The sequence below is a fragment of the Dasypus novemcinctus genome, chromosome 1 (assembly GCF_030445035.2).
Source record: "Dasypus novemcinctus isolate mDasNov1 chromosome 1, mDasNov1.1.hap2, whole genome shotgun sequence".
NCBI classification, from domain to species: domain Eukaryota; kingdom Metazoa; phylum Chordata; class Mammalia; order Cingulata; family Dasypodidae; genus Dasypus; species Dasypus novemcinctus.
In genome coordinates, this window is record NC_080673.1 from 156,580,070 (window position 1) to 156,600,374 (window position 20,305).

Sequence of the window (20,305 nt, forward strand, 5' to 3'; positions counted from 1 at the left end):
GTGTTGTCAGTGTTTTGGATTTTAGTCATTCTAATGGATGGGTAGTGGTATCTCATTGTCAGTTTAATTTGCAGTTCTGTACTAACATATGATATGGATAATCTTTTCATATGCTTATTTGTGATCTGTTTATCTTCTTTGGTGAGTTGTCTGTCCAGATCTTTTGCCCATTTTGTAATTGTGTTTGTTTTTCCATTGAGTTTTAAAAGTTTTTCTGTATTTTTTATACAGGTCTTTTATCAGATATCTGTTTGGCAGGTATTTTTCTCCCAGTCTGTGACTTGTCTTTTGTGTTCTCTTCACAGGTCTTTTGCATAGCAGAAATTTTTAATTTTAGTGAAGTCTAACTTACTTTTCCCCCTCCATGGTTCATGCTTTTGGTGTTTAATCTAAAAAGCCATGGTCACCTAGATTTTCTCCTATGTTATCTTCTATAAAAGTTGTTTAGTTTTGCATTTTACATTTAGGTCTGTAATCCATTTTGAGATAATTTTTGTGAGAGGTATGAAGTGTATTTCTAGATTAAGGGTTTTCAACCAAGGGTCCGTGGAAAGATTTCAGGGAGTCTGTGAGCTTGAATTGAAATTTAAAGGAAACATTAATCTTGTGGGAATGTGTAGGTACGGGTGAGATATATTTATTAAATAATGCACAGTACAGTATAGTGTGGACTTAGTATGATTTTTATTTTGACATAGCATGTTCTGAGTGCAGTAAATAACTGCCTGCAAAAAGGTAAGGATGAGGGAGATGGTTCATGATGCCATGGGAAAACTTTAATTTCTAAATGTTTGCTAAAAATGATGGCTTGAACAGATGTTGAACTGTGTTAGGTTATCAGGTATTGAAATTATGGGAAAGTTGTAAAGTGTAAAACTTAATTTAAAGACACGCTGATACTGAGTGACATAAAACTATCTGCTGCTACATTCTGAGAAGGTGTCTGTGGTTTTCACCTGACTGGCAAAGGGGTCCATGGAACAAAAAAAGTTAAGAACCTCTGGTCTAGATTTTTTGCTTATGGATGTCCAGTTATTCCTGCACCATTTGTTGAAAAGACTGTCCTTCCTCCAGTGAATTGCTTTTGCTCCTTCATCAAAAATCAGTTGGTGATATTTGTGTGGGCTTATTTCTGGGCTCTCTGATCTGTTCTATTGATCTGTTTTTCTATTCTTTTGCCAATACCACAGTGCCTTGATCATTGTAGCTTTATAGTAATTCTCGAATTTGGATAGTATCAGTCTTCTGACTTTGTTTTTCTTCAGTGCGTAATAGTGTTTTTAACTGCTGGCAGTGCTGTTCTGAACAGAACTTGAGAGTTGTTAACTATTGTTCTCCTAACAATGTCTGCCATAGTATATCTGTAGGATAAATTACTACAAGTGAAATTGCTGGCTGAAAGTTTGGTTTATTTAAAAATTTGCTAAATGTTGCCAAATTATTATCTCCCCCACCCTCTTACCCCTTCCAGCATTGCCTCCTTTCTGTTTTCTCATGCAAATTTTGTTTTGTAATACTCCCCAAATATGCAGAGTCTTCACTTCCTTCTCTGCCTAGATAAATTTGTTTTTCTTAAATGCACCTTTTGCACTAAGGGAAAGAAACTAGATACAAGGTACAACGTACTGCTTGACCCCATCTATACAAAATGTAAATACAAATAAACTAGAGAGACAGAAAGAGAATAGCCATGATGTATGACCTAGGAAGCATAGAGACTGAGAGTTGATGAGTTTTGTTTGTTTGACTGGTTTTTGTTTTTTTGTTATTTTTATTGGAATAATGAAAGTGCTGTAATAATGATTGAATTGATGAAAGCACAACTATGTGATTATACCAAATACCATTGATTGTACACTTTGGAGGGACTGTATGCTTTATTAATATGCATCGGTAAAATTTATTTGGTGAGGAAAAAAAGATTACCCAACTGTAAATCATCCAACTTCAATGCAGTAGAGTCAGAAGAAACTAAAGAATAAGTGATTTTTAAAAAAAGGAGGTACTGAGAACTGAACCAGGGCCTCGTACATGGGAAGCAGGTGCTCAACTACTTGAGCTACATCTACTCCCCAAAAGTAAATGTTTTGATTGGAAATTAAAAGCTGATTTATCTTCATTAAAGAACATACTATGCGTATGTGTCGCAGGTGTAGTTCAGTGGTTGAGTGCCAGCTTCCCATGTATGAGGTCCTAGGTTCAATTCCTGGTACCTCTTAAAAAAAAAAAAAAGCGCTATGTTGCAGTAAGTCTTCTAAAAATACTGGTATTTTTTTTTATTTGCACTTATTTTAAGAGTAAAGATAGACATACTAGTTTTTAGGTTCTTAAATTTTATTTTTTGAAATTTCTTACATTCTTATTAGCAATTCAAGTGTGCTAGATTTATAAATCTAATATTGTTTTATATATGATTTGGTTTTTAAAATTTTTTTTAATTTTTAAAAAATGTATTTCTCATGTCCCACCCCGTTGTCTGCTCTCTTGTGTCTATTCACTATGTGTTCTTCTGTGTCTGCTTGGATTCTTGTCAGTGGCACCAGGAATCTGTGTTTTTTCGTTGCGTTATCTTGCTGCATCAGCTCTCCTTGTGTGCAGCGCCACACCTGGGCAGGCTGTGCTTTCTTTGCACAGGGCAGTTCTCCTTACGGGGTGCACTCCTTGCATGTGGGGCTCCCCTACGTGGAGGACACCCCTGCGTGGCAGGGCACTCCTTGAGCGCATCAGCACTGTGAGTGGGCCAGCTTACCACACCGGTCAGGAGGCCCTGGGTTTGAACCTTGGACCTCCCATGTGGTAGGCAAATGCTCTATCCATTGAGCCAAATCCGTTTCCCTATGATTGGGTTTTTACAGTTTGTAATTCAATGCCTGATTTGTGTCCTTAAAAATCGTACTTTAGCAGTTATACTTCTCTTTTCTCATAAGCTTGCATAAATTTTTCAAAATTCTATAATGGTATGTGGAGAAATATTACTATTTAACATTATAAAATATTTAACTTCAGCAGTCAAGTGACATCAAGTTAATTGAGTTGTGTGGGAACTAGCTTCTCCTCCCCCTGCTTGAAGTGATCATTCCAGTTTTACTCTGTTAGCAGAGTATGAGAGAATTATCTTCACCAAAGCTGAACATTATAACAAAGTAAAATACAGGGGACCTGACTACTTTGATAGATGACAAATGTTTTCTAATCTTTATTTGACTTAAAAATATTAGTGAGGTTAAATATTTTTTTGTAACTTGCTTGTTCATGTTTTTTGCCCAGTTTTCATTTAGGGGTGTGGGTCTTTTTTCTACGTAATTGCATTAGAATTTTATGGATGGATGTAAATGTGCTTTAGCTCTGTATTAATATTCTGCAAATATATTTTCCTGCCTTTCAATTTTTTCAGTTGTATATCCATACTGTCTTTTCTGCTTTTTCACTTAACATTATATTTTAAACATTTTCTTATGCCATTCAATTTTTGAAAATGTTTCATACTCATTTTATTTCTAAAATATGTTAAAAATTCTGAAAATTATCTGGGCAACCTTTTGAAATATTTATGATTTCCTAAAGTTATCTGATATTATATGAATATAAAATATAGAGCACACTTCACAATCCAATATAATTTTTTTTTTAAATTTAAGATCTCCTCATTTTTCCACAATGACATTTGTTAACAGATTCCCTCCTTAATAATGCACAATGTTGGATCATGTAACAGAATAAACAAATAGGTCATTGTTTAAAATGAATAATGTGCCCTGTATTCAAAGAACTGTGAATTTTTGTTTTGAATTGTTTTTATTATATAATTTTAGTTCTAGAATACTGTACATGATGTATTTTAATTTATGGAATATAAATGTATTTATTTTAGATGAAGTATTCTTTAGGCATATTTTAATAAATTTATGTATCTTGAAATACATAATGTGACAGTTGTAAGGATTTTAAGACCAATTCTTTATGAATTTGGAATTTATGTAGTCAGAACAAACTTGTTTATTGTGTAGTTACACTACACACAGATTCAATTTCTGAATAATAATTTGTGTTCTGATTTCCTTTTCAAGGGGAAGTTACTTATAGGAGAGCCTATGGAAAATTCCATGTCTTGAGATGAGGTTGCGTTAGAAAACTACAGACTTGCAGGTTCTCCATGAATATTATAGGTAGAAGGGGTTAGCAACATAGCTGAAGTTAGAGGATGGGAGGGTCTGTATTATACATTGGGCTGGAGGACCAGGATGAGTGGACAAACTGTAGGTGGGCTTTGGTTCAAGAGAACAGAACTGGTGAAGCTAAATAGCATGCAGTGGGTGGTGTGTGCTCTTTTTGTACCTAGCCTGGCACAAATTAACTGTTTGTCAGGCACTGCGTCATCCAATCCAAGTAAATGGCACCACCTTCCATTCACTGATTGAAATAAAAATTCTCTGAGTCATGGTCAATTCCTTTCCCTCACCTCAGTATCTAATCTAATCTACTAACATATGACAAATGTTAAATTCTTTTCCTTCTCTCCTGTGACCTTGCCATCCTCTTAATTCAATCTGTGATCATTTTATTTGGTATTCTGTAATGGTTTCCCTGATTCTACATTTGTTCACTTCCAATCCAATCTCAAAGAATAGTCAGAGAGATCTTTCTAAATAGATACCAGGTTATACTCCTCTCCAAGTTAATACTGTCTACTGAATTTTATTTTGGAATAATTTAAAATTTATGGAACACTTGAAAATAATGCAAAGTAATACCTAGAACTCCAGTATACCCCTTCGCAAGTACCTGGATTTACCAACTTTTCATATTTTGCCATATATATATGTTTTTCTCTCCCCTTCCCTACTCCTGCAGTTGTCTGCTCTCTGTGTCCATTTGGTGCGTGTTCTTCTGTGTCTGCCTGTATCCTTGTCAGTGGCACCCGGAATCTGTGTCTCTTTTTGTTGCATCACCTTGCTGTGTCAGCTCTCCGTGTGTGTGGCACCATTCTTGGGCAGGCTGTACTTTTTCTCTTACTGGGCAGCTCTCCTTATGGGGCGTACTCCTTTCACGTGGGGCTCCCCTGTGTGGCACGGCATTCCTTGCGTACATCAGCACTACACGTGGGCCAGTTCATCACAAGGATCGGAAGGCCCTGGGTTTGAACCTTGGACCTCCCGTGTGGTAGGCAGACGCCCTATCAGTTGGGCCTAATCTGCTTCCCATTTTGCCATATTTGGTCTATCATTCTTTTTATACCTACCTCTCTCTCTTTCCATCTATCTTTGAAACATTTGAGGGTAGGATGCATTTACCATGCTTCTTAAACACAGTACTTCCATATACTTCCATATATAGCCTAAGAATTAGAATGTTCACTTAAGGAACCTCATTAAATATAGTTAACAAGATTAAGAAACATTATGACGTCATTATAAAGCATACAGTCTGTATTCCATTTTTTCTATTGTCCCAATACTGTCCTTTTGGGAAATTTTTCCTCCATTATTAGATCCAGTCCATGATCCAGTATTGCATCTATCTATCTATCTATCTATCTATCTATCTATCTATCTATCTATCTATCTATCCTGTCTTAATCATTTTATTATCATTTTTAGAAGGTATCAGGGATTGAACCCAGGACCTTGTACATGGGAAGCAACCATTCGAGCTATATCTGCTCCCCCATGCATTTAATTGTCATCTCTTTAGCCTTTCTTTTTTACGACTTTTTTTCACCCTTTCTGGTTGTGTCATAGTCTTTTTGGTGTGTCGCTTTGCCACGTGGGGGCCTGTGCCTCTTTGCTCAGCGCAGGTCCTGGGGATTGAACCTGGGTCCTCCATATGGTAAACAGGAGCTCAATTGCTTGAGCCACAGCCGCTTCCCTCTTCAGTCTTTCTTTTTTTTTAAATTGTGGAAACATGTATTACATAAAATTTCCCATCTCAACCACATCCATGCCTACCCTTCAATGGGATCAGTCAAATTCACAGTGTTGTACTACTCTTACCACCATCCATTACTGAAACTTCCACCCCCCCAAATAGACTCTCACCCACTATGTATTAACTCCACACTCCCCCTCCACCCTGCCCTGGTATCCTGTACTCACTTTCTGTCTCTTTGAGTTTATAAAAATTTCTAGTTATTTCATATAAGTGAAATCATAAAATATCTGTCTTTTCATATGTGATGTATTTCATTCAACATGTCTTTAAGGTTCATCCATGTTGTAGTACGCATCAGGATTTCATTTGCTTTTATGGCAAGTTTATGCCACATTTTGTTTAACCATTTCATCCATTTTTGGACACTTGTGTTGCTTCCACCTTTGGCAATTGTTAATAATGCTGTTATGAATATTGGTGTGCAAATATCTGAGTCCTTGCTTTCAGTTCTTTTGTTTATATACCAAGAAGTGGGATTATCAGATCATGTGGTAGTTCTGTGTTTCATATTTTGGGGCTACTGCCAAACGATTTTTCACAGCCCTCCCACTGAATTTTTACTACAATTATATTAAAAATATAATTTCCTTACAGATTCCTAAAAGTCCAATGTGATTTTGCCTTTGTCTAATGTTCTGACTTTACCTTACATTGCTTTCCACCACTGCCTTCTCTGTGGGCTCCAGCCACAGTGGCCTTCATTTTGTTTCTCAAACATACCAATTTGATCTTTTGCTATCTTTTCCTTGTACTTTTCCTTGCTGTCTTGTTTTCATCATTTAGGACTGAGTTCAAAAGTAGCTTCTTCAGAGAGGCCTTCCCTGAGCATACTCTTCCAAAATAGTGTCTTTGAATTTCCTACTTCATCCCTGTTTTATTTTTTTTCACATTTGTTTTCTTTCCTTCACTGTACTTCAGTCTAATTAGAATTCATTCATTCATTCAGAAAAAATTTATTGAACCCCTACTAAATACCAGGTACTGTTTTAGGCAGTTTGGATACATCAGTGAACATAAAAGGTAAAAGACAATCCCTCTTCTTCTCTCTGGTCTTTTCTTTCTCCATTAGTAGGGTAGGGAGACAAATAGCACATAATAAACAAAATGTAGAACTAAAATACATAGTATGCCAGAAGGTGGGAAGGTAGACAAAAATAGAGGATGGTAATGGAGATTGGGGGATCTGGATGGGGGTAGGGACAGGATACATTTTAAAATAGGTTTGTTATGGTACGCCTTGTTGTTTCAAGTAGGCTTCTTTGTTTTTTTTCTTTTACTTTTAGCTTCAGCACCAGTCAGCAAAGTAAATAAGTACTACTCTTCTTCCAACTTTCATTCCACTTGGGGGAAAAAGAATATCATCATGTCAAACATTACAATTGACCCAGATGTCAAACCTGGTGAATATGTCATCAAGAGCCTCTTCGCAGAATTTGCTGTTCAAGCTGAAAAGAAAATTGAAGTTGTAATGGCTGAACCCTTGGTAAGTAGTGTTGAACCTCAAGTCTGAAATATTTTCTTGGCTTTTGTATTAGTCACTGTTATACAAATTTCCCAAAGGAAATAATTTACTTGAAAAAAATATTAAGAGGTAGGTTTGTAGTAAAGTGGTGATCTAAAAAACTATAATGGCTATAGAATTTACTTTAATAAATAATTGCAGGTAGATTATAAGAAGAACAAAAGTAGACTTCACCAGTGGAAATTGTTGAAAGAGATAAAACAAGAGGAAATAAGGAAAAATCTAGGATATTCTGTGAATTGATGATATGGCAATAGCCAGACTTAAAAGAAATAAGTAAATATATTTTTATACTTATATACTTAGAGAATGTGAGTAGTCCTATATGATTAGAGTCTGTGGTGAGAAAAGACTGAAAACAAATGTTTGGATCAGATTGTGAAGAGTAGTAGATGCTATCATGATATAGTAGATAATACAGTAGTTGGACAGTAAGAGAGAGAATTGGAAGGCACACACTGTTGAGAGCTTGTTTATAGTTCAGGTCAGAATGAAAGGGGTCTTGAACTAGCACATCAGTGGTGGAAGTAGTTGCAGAAGAAATAAAATCAATAGAACTTGAGAAGTAATTAAATTGATGTAGGGGTTTTAAGGGAAAGTTAAGGATTAAAGATACTTTGAAGTGTTAGAAAAGATGGTGATCTGTTTACTTAGATAAAAAACATAGGAATATGATTGTGTTAGGAAAGAGAAATAAGATAATTTTTTCCTTCGTGTGTGTTAAGCTTGAGATACTGGTGATCTAACTATGTGAATTGTTTGGTTGGTAGTTGGAAATTCTTTTTGGAAATTCACAAGAGAGGGTGGCCATTAATATATAGATTTGGGCATCATCTACAATGATAATTGAAGCCAAAAGAATAGATGATTTTTTTTTTTTAACATTCCACAGAAAACATTTTATTGGTGGTTGAGGACAAAACAAAATACATGATAGATTCTCTTCCCACCCCTAATAAGGAAGATACTACACTGCAATTCAGTATTCAGTATATAACTTTGCTTAACTCAAAAGGTGTACCTAAAACTCATGAATCAGAACCCATAGTGAAGAAAAGGAAGTATAGAGAGAATTATTCATTCAAATACTATATAGAGGCAGAGTACAATGAACACTGAGAGAAGTGGTTATTGGATTTGGAAATTAATCAGCCAGATCATTTTATGAGACAGCTGTAGCAAAACAGTGCAACTTTAGGAAATAGTTTTAACAATAGAGGCCTTGGATTAGATTACATTTTGGGTTTGAAGAGAGTTGCTATGTGATTTACCAAAATCCCAGGATAGATTAAAAGTGCAGTGATAGTGATAGAGATGGAGATGGAATATGTAACAGCTGAAGTTTACTTATTCCTTACTGTAACTGGATTAGGTATAGGTACTTACTGCCAATTTTGAGACTCAGAAAATTTATTGTTCACCTGAGGCCCACAGGCAGTAAGTGGCAGAGCAAGGAGCTAAAGACAATCACGCTGACTCCGGATCCTGAATTCTGTTGTATTCCCTCAGAGGGAAGGGAGAGAGGATAGGTGATAACAGAGGTGTTTTATTAGGAATGGTGGGAAGTTGCAGAAGGTTTTGTTATGTTTTCAATTTTCTTAGTGAAAAAGGATGGAGCATTTGCTGATTGTGAAGGTGGGTAAGTACGTACATGTCTGTGAGTGAATTTCAGTCTGATTATTAAGTAGAGGAAACTACTCTGAGTAAAGCATCTATGAAATAATGTATTCTGGGGATAATTATATAGTAACAGATAAAAGATCATTAGCCAAAATGTATATTTAAAAACATTGTAGATCACTATATTCAATCTAAAATCATTCTGAGATTGCATTTCTACATAACAAATTAATGAATATTTTTACGCCAATACATATGTTTTTACAATATCTGCATAAAATGAAGTTCAGTTTTACAAATAGGGATTACAAAAGTTTGAGGAACTGAATGAATTATTATAAGACTTGATTATAAATGTGCTTACCCTAGAAAAGGTTAATTTTCTTAATTGACAGTCTGACTTACACAATAAATTGCTACAATGACTTACTTACACTTAGCATAAAGTAAGAAAGGGAACCATTTTTAAAAAACCACATTTAAGAAAATTTCAAGCATACATGAAAGTAGAAATTACAGTATAATGAACCCTCAGCACCCATCACCTGTTTTCAACAATTTTCAACTCACATAGCACATTTTAAAAACACTTCAATTATTTCATAAAATATTATTTTATAATAGTACCAAGTGGTATGTATGATCCTGTCAGTTCATAAATATTAAGGAATTTTAATTTTGAAATTCAGAGACCCTGAGAGTAAGAGTACTTTGAGAACATTAGGGTGAAATTACTTAACTTCACTGAGTCTGTAGAATGGGAATCTCTTGTCTTCTTGATAGAGATGTTATAAGATTAAATAAGGGGATACATGTACAGGTAGGTACTCAGTCTATTTCCTTCCTTTCTCATTCCCATTCCTTCCATGTCATTGTCCCCTTCCTGGTATAGGCTTAGATTCTGTTGTGTCTAGACGATCACAATAACCTTCTAACCGGCCAAGAAGTGGTCTCTCTGTAACATTCATTTTCCCTTGCTCTCAACAGACTTTTCTTCATTCTAAACACAGATATTATCACTTTTTACTTTAAAAATCTTATTATCTTTTCATTGCCACAGAATAAATCCAGGTTTTTAGTAGATCATTCCAGATCACAATCTTGTTACAGTTTGCGTAACTCTTTTAAAATTCTCCTATCCTGATGTATGATATGCTCTGATACTTCTAGTATCCTCTATGTGTGCTTTTGTTCTGGTATGTTTGCTCTCGTTTTTCTCTCAGTTTAAAGTGCTTTCCCCCCTCTGCCTTTTAAGCTCTACTAATCCTTCCAAACTTCCCATATGTTCCTTGTGAAATAGCCATCCTCCTCTGAATTAAATGAGCCTTTGTTTCTCCACAATAATTTGTTGCTACTTCATGATTATAACTGTCATCATATGGTTAATTGTTAGCATGACACTGTCCTTTGCAGTTAGTTACTTGATACCAGGAACCAGGTCTCTCTCATCTTTGTATCTGCAGCTCTGACCTGGGTATTACTTAGTAAAGGTTGTATTTTAAGTTGAATTTCTTCTTAAATATTTCTGTGGTGTGTGTCTTTTGTTTTTCTAACAAAACACAGTTTCGTCTTCTAGCTGGTGCTTCCATAGTTCTTTCAGCATAGTCTGGCGCTGAATGCTTTATTCATTTATTTAACAGATAATTTCAGAAATGTCTGTTATGTAATCTAAGATAAAATAGTAAAAGTATCATTAATAGTAGTTAGCATTTCATCAGAGAAATTTTTCTACCCCACCATCACACTTAAAGAGAAGAGGTATCCCTGCTTATTTTTCTTGACACACCAGGAAAGCCCCAGTGCTGTGGTACAAAGGACAAACACCAGCTGGAAGAATTCCCCATCTTATATCCCACACTTTACGCCATACACTCCTCTATACCAACATAGTTTCTTCTTACCTGGATAGAATCTCTACCAACTTTGTTTTCAGTTATGCCAGCTCTGAGTAGACTGGAAAGATTAGAAAATGGAAACAAAAAACAAAAAAACCCAACATTTCATCTACTGTTGTCGCAATGTTTATATTATAGCTTCAAATTACTTTTTTTGGGATTTCATTTATTTTGAAATTTATTCTCTAACCTTTTAGGTAATGAGCAGCCATTGACGATGACTCAGTTCTTCAATGAAATTCTTGCAGAGTCACTTTAAATAAAATAACACCTATGGCTTGTTAGATATGCGGAGATTGGCATACCTCATAGTAGGAGGGCAGGATTCAAAACGACTTAGAAGCATAGATGTGAGTGCCTTTTGATAAAAGAATTTAATATACCACTGAAATGAGAGAATTGGCTTTTTCTTTCTCATATTAAAAACCATAATAAAAAGAGGTTAAGGAGGCCAAAAGAGTTGAAGATTTCCTGGGCTTGATTTTTAGCCAGATTTTCATTTCTTTTTAGAGGAAAGATTCAGGAAGGGCAATTATTGATTGAAATTGCAGCTTACAAAGTGTGCAATCCAGTACTTGAGATTTCTTTCTTCCTAAAAGGAGATTAATCAATCCTGGGTAGTGATCCTGGCATATCCAAGCTTATCTGTTAATCTGTTAGATTGCCAAGGACTAGAAGAAAAGAAAGAAAAGAATGTTTTTAACCATGTATTTGCTAATTTTAGACCTTATATATTTTGGTTAGGCCCAGCATTTAAAAAAACCCATTAATTGCCATTATTTTTTGAGAATATTAAACACACGTTTTTGTCTTTTTTTTGAGGTCCTTTCGTATGTGAGAAGCCGGTGCTCAACCACTGAACCACATTGGTTCCCCTGAGTTGGTTTTTTCATTTGTTTGCTTGTTGTTGTTGTTTTGTTTGTTTTTAGGAGGCACTGGGAACTGAACCCAGGATCTTCTATGTGGCAAGCAGGTACTCAACTGCTTGAGCCACATCCACTCCTACACATGTACTTTAAAAGTATTTCATTTCCCTGTGTCATTACTTGTTTCTTCAAAATGGCATTTTTCATGTCTACTGTCCATTTTATATATATAAAAATATTTAAACTTTTTATTGTGAAATATTTTCAAATTTACAGAAAAGTTGCAGAAGTAATAAAAAGACCTCTACTGCCCAGGCATCCAAAATGAAGTTTTAACATTTTCCACATGTGCTATATAATTCTGTCTGTCTGTCTGTCTATCTATCCATCCATCCATCTATCCAAAGCATTTGAGAGTAGGTTGCATATGTCATACTATTTGAATACTTAATTCCATTTATATTTCCTAAGAGAAGGGATATTTACCATGTAACCACATTAAGTAAAATTGTCAAATTCAAAATTTAATGTTGGTATAAAGTATACAGTTTTTAATCTCAATTTTTTCAAGTGTCCCAGTAATGTCCTTTGGGACATTTTCTCCTCAATTATTAGATCCAGTCCAGGATCATGTATTACATTTAATTATCCTTGTCTTTTCAGTCTCTCTCTCTCTCTCTTTTAAATTATGATAACTTATATACAAGACAAAATTTCCTATATCAACCATTCCCAAGCATACCCTTCAGTAGTATTACTCACTTTTACAATATTGTGCTACTATTACCACCTTCTATTACTGAAACTTTTCCATGCTCCCAATCAGAAACCCTGTGCCCATTAAGTATTAACTCCCCATTAGCACTCTTCCCCATCCCTGGCAACCTGTACTCTATTTCCTGTCTCTGAATTTGCATTCTCTGGTGATTTCATATAAATGGAAAGGTACAATATCTGCCATTTCTACACCTCACTTATTTAACTCAACATGATATGTTCAAGGTTCATCCATGTTGTTAACATGTATCAGAACTTCATTCCTTTTCACAGCTGAATAACATTCCATTGTATGTATGTATTACATTTTGTTTATCCATTCATCTGTAATGGGATACTTGGTGCTTCCTCCTTTTGGCTATTGTGAATAATGCTGATATGAACATTGATGTACAAATATCTGAGTCTCTGTTTTAGTTTGCTAAAGGCTGCTGGAAGCAATGTACCAGAAATGGTTATATACCAAAAGAAGTAAGAAATAGGATTGTTGGGTCAGATGATAATTCTATACTTAATTTTTTGAGTAACTACCAACTGTTTCCCACACTGGTTACAGCATTTTACAATCTTACCAGTAATGTACAAGAGTTCCTATTTCTCTGTATCTTCACCAGCATTTGTTATTATCCATCTTTTTAATAATGGGCATCCTAGTGGGCATGAAGTGGTGTTTTGTTCTGGTTTTGATTTGCATTTCCATAATGACAAATGATATTGAACATCTTTTCATGTGCTTCTTGGCCATTTGTAAACCTTCTTTGATGAAATGTCTATTAATCTTCTTTGTCCAAGTTTTAATCGAATTGTTTTTCTTTTTCTTGTTGAGATGCAGAAGTTCTTTATATATTCTGGATACTCAAGCCTTTTCAGATTTATTATTTCCAAGTATTTTCTTCTGTTGTGTAGATTTTCTTTTCACTTTCTTGGTAATTGTTCTTTGATGCACAAAACTTTCAAATTTTGATAAGTTCATTTTATTTTTTCTTTTGTTGCTTATACTTTTAGTGTAAGTCTCAGAATCCATTGCATAATACAAAAGTGCTGAAGATATTTCCCTGTATTTTCCTCTTAGAATTTCATAGTTTTAGTTCTTAAATTTAGGTCATTGATCCATTTTTAAATACTTTTTGTATGTGGTATGAGATAGGGGTCCACTTTTATTCTTTTTCCATGTGGCTATCCAGTTTTCCCAGTACAGTTGTTGAACAGACTTCTTTCCCCACTGAATGGACTTGGTACCCTTGTGAAAATCAATTGGCCACATAACTGGGTTTATTTCTGAACCGTCAGTTTGATTCCATTGATCTATGTGTCTGTTCTTATTCCAGTACCACACTGTTTTGATTACTTTAGCTTTGTAATAAGTTTGAAATTGGGAAATGTGAGACTTCCAAATCTATTCTTTTTTTTTAAAAAAAAGATTATTTATTTTTCTCCCTTTCCCCCCTGCCCCCACCCCGGTTGTCTGTTCTCTGTGTCTGTTTGCTGCGTGTTCTTCTTTGTCCGCTTCTGTTGTTGTCAGCGCCACTGGGAATCTGTGTTTCTTTTTGTTGTGTCATCTTGCTGCGTCAGCTCTCTGTGTGTGCGGCGCCATTCCTGGGCAGGCTGCACTTTCTTTCGCGCTGGGCGCCTCTCCTTATGGGGCGCACTCCTTGTGCGTGGGGCTCCTCTATGCAGGGACACCCCTGTGTAGCACGGCACTCTTTGCGCGCATTAGCACTGCATGTGGGCCAGCTCCACATGGGTCAAGGAGGCCCAGAGTTTGAACCATGGACCTCCCATGTGGTAGACAGACACCCTAACCACTGGGCCAAGTCCGCTTCCCCAAATCTATTCTTTTTGAAAATGTTTTTGGCTATTTGGGGCAACTTGCCATTACAGATGAATTTAATGATTCGTTTTCCATTTCTGCAAAGAAGACTGTTGGAATTTTGTTTGGAAAGGTGTTGAATCTGTAAATCACTTTGGGTAGTAATGATATCTTAGTGATATTAAATCTTCAATCCATAGGAATATGCTTCCATTTATTGAGATCATCTTTAAATTTTTTTAGCAACTATATATAGTTTTCCTTGTATAAGTCCTTAACGTTGTTGGTTATATTTATCCATAAATATTTGATGCTTTCAGTTGCTATTGTGAAGGAAATTTTGTTTCTTGCTAGTGTATAGAAAATACTGCTAACTTTTGGATATTGAACTTGTACCCTATCACTTTGCTGAATTTGTTTATTAGGTCTAATGATTCAATGTAGATTTTTCAAGATTTTCTTTATATAAGCTCATGTCAGCTACAAATAGGGTAAGTTTTACTTCTTCTTTTTCAGTTTGGATGCCTTTTCTTTCTTTTTCTTGCCTAATTGCTTTGGTGACAGTGGGCATCCTCCCTTGCCTTGTTCATCATCTTAGATGGAAAGCTTTCAGTCTTTCACCAATAAGTAGGATATTAGCTGTGGTTTTTTCCTATATGCCTTTTATCACGATTTGGAAATTTCCTTCTATTTATAGTAGTGGAAACCCCAGCAGCAACTTTCAAGTTTAAGAATGAGTACAAGAGGTGCACATTTTTTTCTGGCAGAATAGTAGAAAACAAAAATATTCCTATAATAATGGTATAAGCACAGAACAACCTATAGTTCTGCTTCTCATCATTAGTGTATAGGAGGTATATTTTTAGAGTTTTAAATTTATTTAAATTTGAACACCTCTGTATATGTACTGTCTGTCCTTTTTTAGAAGTATCATATATGTTATTCTGTAATTTTATTAATACATTGAGAAAAATTTCCCAATCTATATGATTTAGTTATTAACCATCATTTATTGGTTAAATGATATTCTAATATGTGCATGTACCATGATTTCTTGAACCAAATCCCACATTGTACATTGATATTGCATCTCATTTTTTACTCTTTGCAATGAATGCCCTTTGTTTTGTTTTTTTTTTTCAGATTTATTATTTATTTATTTATACTCCCTCCCCCACAATTTGTCTGCTCTCTGTTTCCTGAATGCACTTTGTATTAGTCAGGGTTTTCTAGGAAAACAGAATCAACAGGAGATATCTGTCAATAGTATGAGATTTTATGAGTCTCTCGTGTGACCAAGGGGATGCACAAGTCCGGGTTCCACAGACAAGCTGCAAACCAGGGGCTCTGATGAAAGTCCAATGAAGGTCCTTTTAAGTTTCTGGAAGTTGTTGGCTGTCCAAAGATGAGGTGGGAAATTCTCTCTGAATGCTGAAATAATTTCCCCTTTTAAGGCATTCAGCTGATTGGATAAAGCATCGCTCAATGCTGACTGGCAATCTCCCTGATTGATATTGATGTAATCAGCTATCTATGCAGTAAATTTACTGGTGACTAAAGTCCATAAATGTCCTTGTGTTACACTTAGCCCAGTGCTTGCTTGACCAAACCACTGGGTGCAATTACCTGGCTAAGTTGACACATTAGCCTAACCATCACATCTTCTATCCATCTCTTTGCAAGAATGTCCAGTTATTTCTCTGATAAATATTCTTAGAAGTAGACTTATTCAGTAAGTGGGTAAGTAGAATTAAAAATAGGAAACAATATAAAGATGTTAATATACCTTACAAGCAGACAATATACATTCTTTTATATTCATAGAACGTTTTTTTAAAAATAGACAATTTTAAAAAAATTAAGGTCACTTTGAAAAGTTATTTTCAAAGATAGATGTTTTAAAGCCATGTCTTTGCTCATAATCCAGTAAAATTACAAGAAAAACTTAATTTAAAAAATAACCGTGTGAAGATTTAAAAAAAAAAAAGAAACTTAAAATCAATGAAACGGAAAACCAAAATGCAGGATAAATAGATCCCAAAGTTGGTGTTTGAAATGACCAATAAAAATATATATATTTTAAAATTTAACACGAGATTAAGGAAAAAACAGGATTTTAAAAAGGAACAAAATTATGGTTAAGGAGATGCAACCACAGTCAGGGAAGGAATTAAAACTAATAAAATAATATTATCCATAGCATTGAAAAATAAATTAATAATCTAGGTGAATAGAATCAATATCAGCTGGATATAAGTGAAAAGAATGACCCTAAGAGTTAGTGAAGAAAACCAAAGAAATCAATGAACATAAAATAAATGAAAAGATGATAAAAAATCTACATTTAAATTTATATTAGTGTATACATTTTGTATTACACAAATTTATTGGTTTTAACAAATACAGAATGTCATATACGTCCCTTTAAAGTATCATGCAGAATACAACCCTAAAAATGCCCTGTATTTCACCTATTCCTTACCCCCCACTGTCCCCTAAGTTCCTGGCAACTGCTGATCTTTTTACTGTCTCTATAGTTTTTACTTTTTCCCAAATGTCCTGTGGTTGGAATCATACAGTATATAGCTTTTTCAGACTAGCTGCTTTCTCTTAGCAATATGCATTTAAGGTTTCTCTGTGTTTATTTGTAGCTTGAGAGTTCATTTCTTTTTATTGCTGAATAATAGTCTAATGTATGGATAAACCACTTTTTAATTTTTAAAAATCTCTTTACCTATTGAAAGACATCTTAGTTGTTTCCATTTTTGGCAATTGTGAATAAAGCTGCCATAAACATATGTGTGTAATTTTATGAATGTGGACATTTATTTGTGTAAATAACTAGAAGCTTGATTGCTGGGTTGTATGTTAAGCCTGTCTTTAGCTTCGGAAGAAACTGCCAGACTGTCTTCCAGAGTGGCAACACCATTTTCCATTCCTGTCAGCAGTGAGTGAACGTTCCTGTAGTCCCACATCCCCGCATTTGGTGTTGTTGGATGCTTATTATTTTAGCCACTCTACTAGGTTATTTCAACCATGGTGTCTTATTGTTGTTTTTAATTTGCTGTTTCCTCAAATTATCTTTTAAATGCAAATTTGATTATTGCTGTCCCATATAAATCCTCTTAATTACTTCTTAGTATAATGTATGAAATTCTTATGAAGCTTTAGCAGGTGCTGATGATCTTGTTTCTGCTTTTTCTCTTGCCCCACCTTACCCCTTCTGATTCAGCCACTCTGGTCTTCTTTTGGCTTCCTGAACAGTTTTTTGCTTCAGGATCATTGCACATGCCTTTTTTCTGCTTGAAATTTTTTTTATTTTGGCAGTTTTGTATGGTTTAGTTCCACAGACCCTTCAGATAAAAGACACTTAGAAATTCTTCCTTAATCTCCTTGACTAAATAAATTATACATTTGTAGTCTCAGAGCATTCTGTATTTTTTTTCCTTCAAACGGCTGTCCTCCGTTTGTAATTATGTATGCCTCTTTGGTTACTGTTCATCTCTCCTCGAAGGGTGAGCTTTATGAGGGCATGGGCCCTGTTGATTTGCTCACCATTTTATCCCCAACACGTAACAGAGTGCCTGGCTCTTAAAAATCTGGCGTTAAAATATTAACACACATAGTGAAAATGAAGCATGACAAAATAGAAAAATCACAATTTTTGTGATAAAGTATACAATGTACAACACAGATATTACTGTCATACACTTTCAAAATGTTATATTGGTATGTAATGTGCCACTTTATATATACCAGTGGCATAATTCAAAATATATAAAACCAAAATATTGGATATTAATATACATTAACAAAAAGTAATAGTGATGAGAAACTTCACAAATTTCTTTTAGTCTTTGACAGATTAATAAAAAAATCAGCAAGTTAGAAAGAGGTGAGCAAAACATGTCTAAGCAGCAGCCAAAGTAGATACAACCCCAGGTACTGGCTCTCCTGAGGGCTACGGAGACCCACAGGTTCTATGATCATGGCATATGGCTCTGAAGTTCAGTGTCTTGTCAGTGGGCCCTACTTTCAAGTTTGTGTTCCTGAGTGTGATGGAGTTGGACTCTGATGTGACCTTTCTACACATGCCTCTTCTGTCACTTTTACTGAATCTGTGGTTGGCACTGGGGTTGGTGTATACTCAGGAGACCTGAATCTCTGGACTGTCCTTGTGACAGCCGGGCCCTAAGCCTCAGCAGACTTGCAACTTTTACCCTCTGGTTCATTGGACTTACCCAGCCAGCTAACAGGGAGGTGAAGAAGGTCAATCACCACACCAGGGAGCCAAGAATTCCTACAACTGCAAGCAGGAGAATTGCATCCATTATCCATGTGGAATCTAAGCCCCTCTCAATATAGAGGTGAAATGGACATAACCATCCCAGGGTCCACAGGATGGAGGAATAGAGTATGGATTAGAGTGAACTTAATGATACTCTACTATGGAACTACTGTGATTAGTAATTGAAGAAACTGTAGCAGTGATGTGGAGAAAGTGGCCACGGTAGCTGCTGAGGGTAGGAAGAAGAAAGAGGAGATATGATGTGGGGGCATTTTCAGGTCTTGGTGTTGTCCTGGGTGGTACTGCAGGGACAGATGCTGGACATTGTATGTCCTGCCATGGCCCACTGGATGGACTGGGGGAGAATGTAAGCTACAATGTAAACCATTATCCATGTGGTGCACCAGAGTTCCAAATTGTATTCACCAATTGCAATGAATGTGCTACGATGATGAAAGAGGTTGTTGATGTGGGAGGAGTGTGATGAGGGAGGTGGGGGGATACATGGGGACCTCTTATATATATTTTTTTTTAATGTAACAAAAATAATAGAAAAAAAAAGTCTAAGAACAAAAAGTGGGAACTAATAAAAAATCAAAGCATCAATTGATGAAGTAGAAAACCAATAAGCATTAGTAAATGCTATTGGCAAATAAATTCAGGGTAAGTTCTGTGACACAGTGGTTGATTGTAGGCTAGTTTAATAGAGAGCAAATACATGTAATCTCAGATTAGGAATGATGAAAAATTCAGAAAGGTTTGTAATAAAGTTTTTGTGAAAATGCTTTGTACAGACTTCTCTAATGGACTGTGATAGTATAAAAGAATCTGAGTCTCATTTTCTCATGACATTGCCATAAACAGGTATCTTCTTTATTTCTTGGTTTTCTCATTTTCTAAATTAGTAATAAATGGTATCTGTTCCATAAGATTGTTCCAAATATTAAATAAAATAATGTCTGTAACATGCTTAGCATGGGGTATATAGTTGAGTCATTTCTGCTATAGTGTGTCATTTGCTTTCTGAAAGATCACTGCGCTATGCAAAATAGATTGGATTAAGTTCATGTTTTCTGAACAAACACAAAACTGACTTATAGGGCATATATAGGGCATGGAGAAAGCACTCAGCCTGTGGTATATTCATTTGTTAGTTTATTTTTAATACTTCAAAGAATTGCAAGGAGTAAAGACTTAATGCGTAAAATGCTTCAGTAGTGCCTTGCCCATAGACAGCACTATCCATCATCATTCTGCTCTGAGAAATTAGAAGAATTGACTCAGAACGAGTTATAAATCTAAATAACGTAATAACTAGGGGAAATTTTGAGGAATTGGGTTACCTTTGTAAAACACTGATTCCAGTCAGCTCACTGGCTAGTTTGTTCAAAGTCTCTAGGAATAAAGGTTCTATTCTTAGTGCAAGGAGAAAAATGGAAAGTTTCCCCTCACCTTCCCTTCCTTTTTAAAAAACAAAACTAGCATAGTGCTGATACCAGCATTTGACCATCACCCTCATTTTTAAGATGAGGAAACTGAAGCACAGTAGTACTTAAGTAGTCGATCACCTAGTGGTTTCAAGCTAGCTGTCATAACCTT

The 20,305-nt window shown here is 35.3% G+C and overlaps 1 protein-coding gene across 6 annotated transcripts in view; it reads left to right on the forward strand.

Moving 5' to 3' along the window:
* The window catches only part of FRYL (FRY like transcription coactivator), a 252,518-nt gene that overhangs the window by 104,156 nt on the left and 128,057 nt on the right, over positions 1–20,305 (forward strand). For all 6 annotated transcript variants that reach the window (XM_071216578.1, XM_071216579.1, XM_071216583.1 and 3 more), the window contains one exon: positions 7,212–7,411. In XM_071216578.1, the coding sequence (XP_071072679.1) occupies positions 7,292–7,411 (120 nt within the window). In that variant the 5' untranslated portion in view covers positions 7,212–7,291. The remainder of the gene's footprint in view (positions 1–7,211; positions 7,412–20,305) is intronic.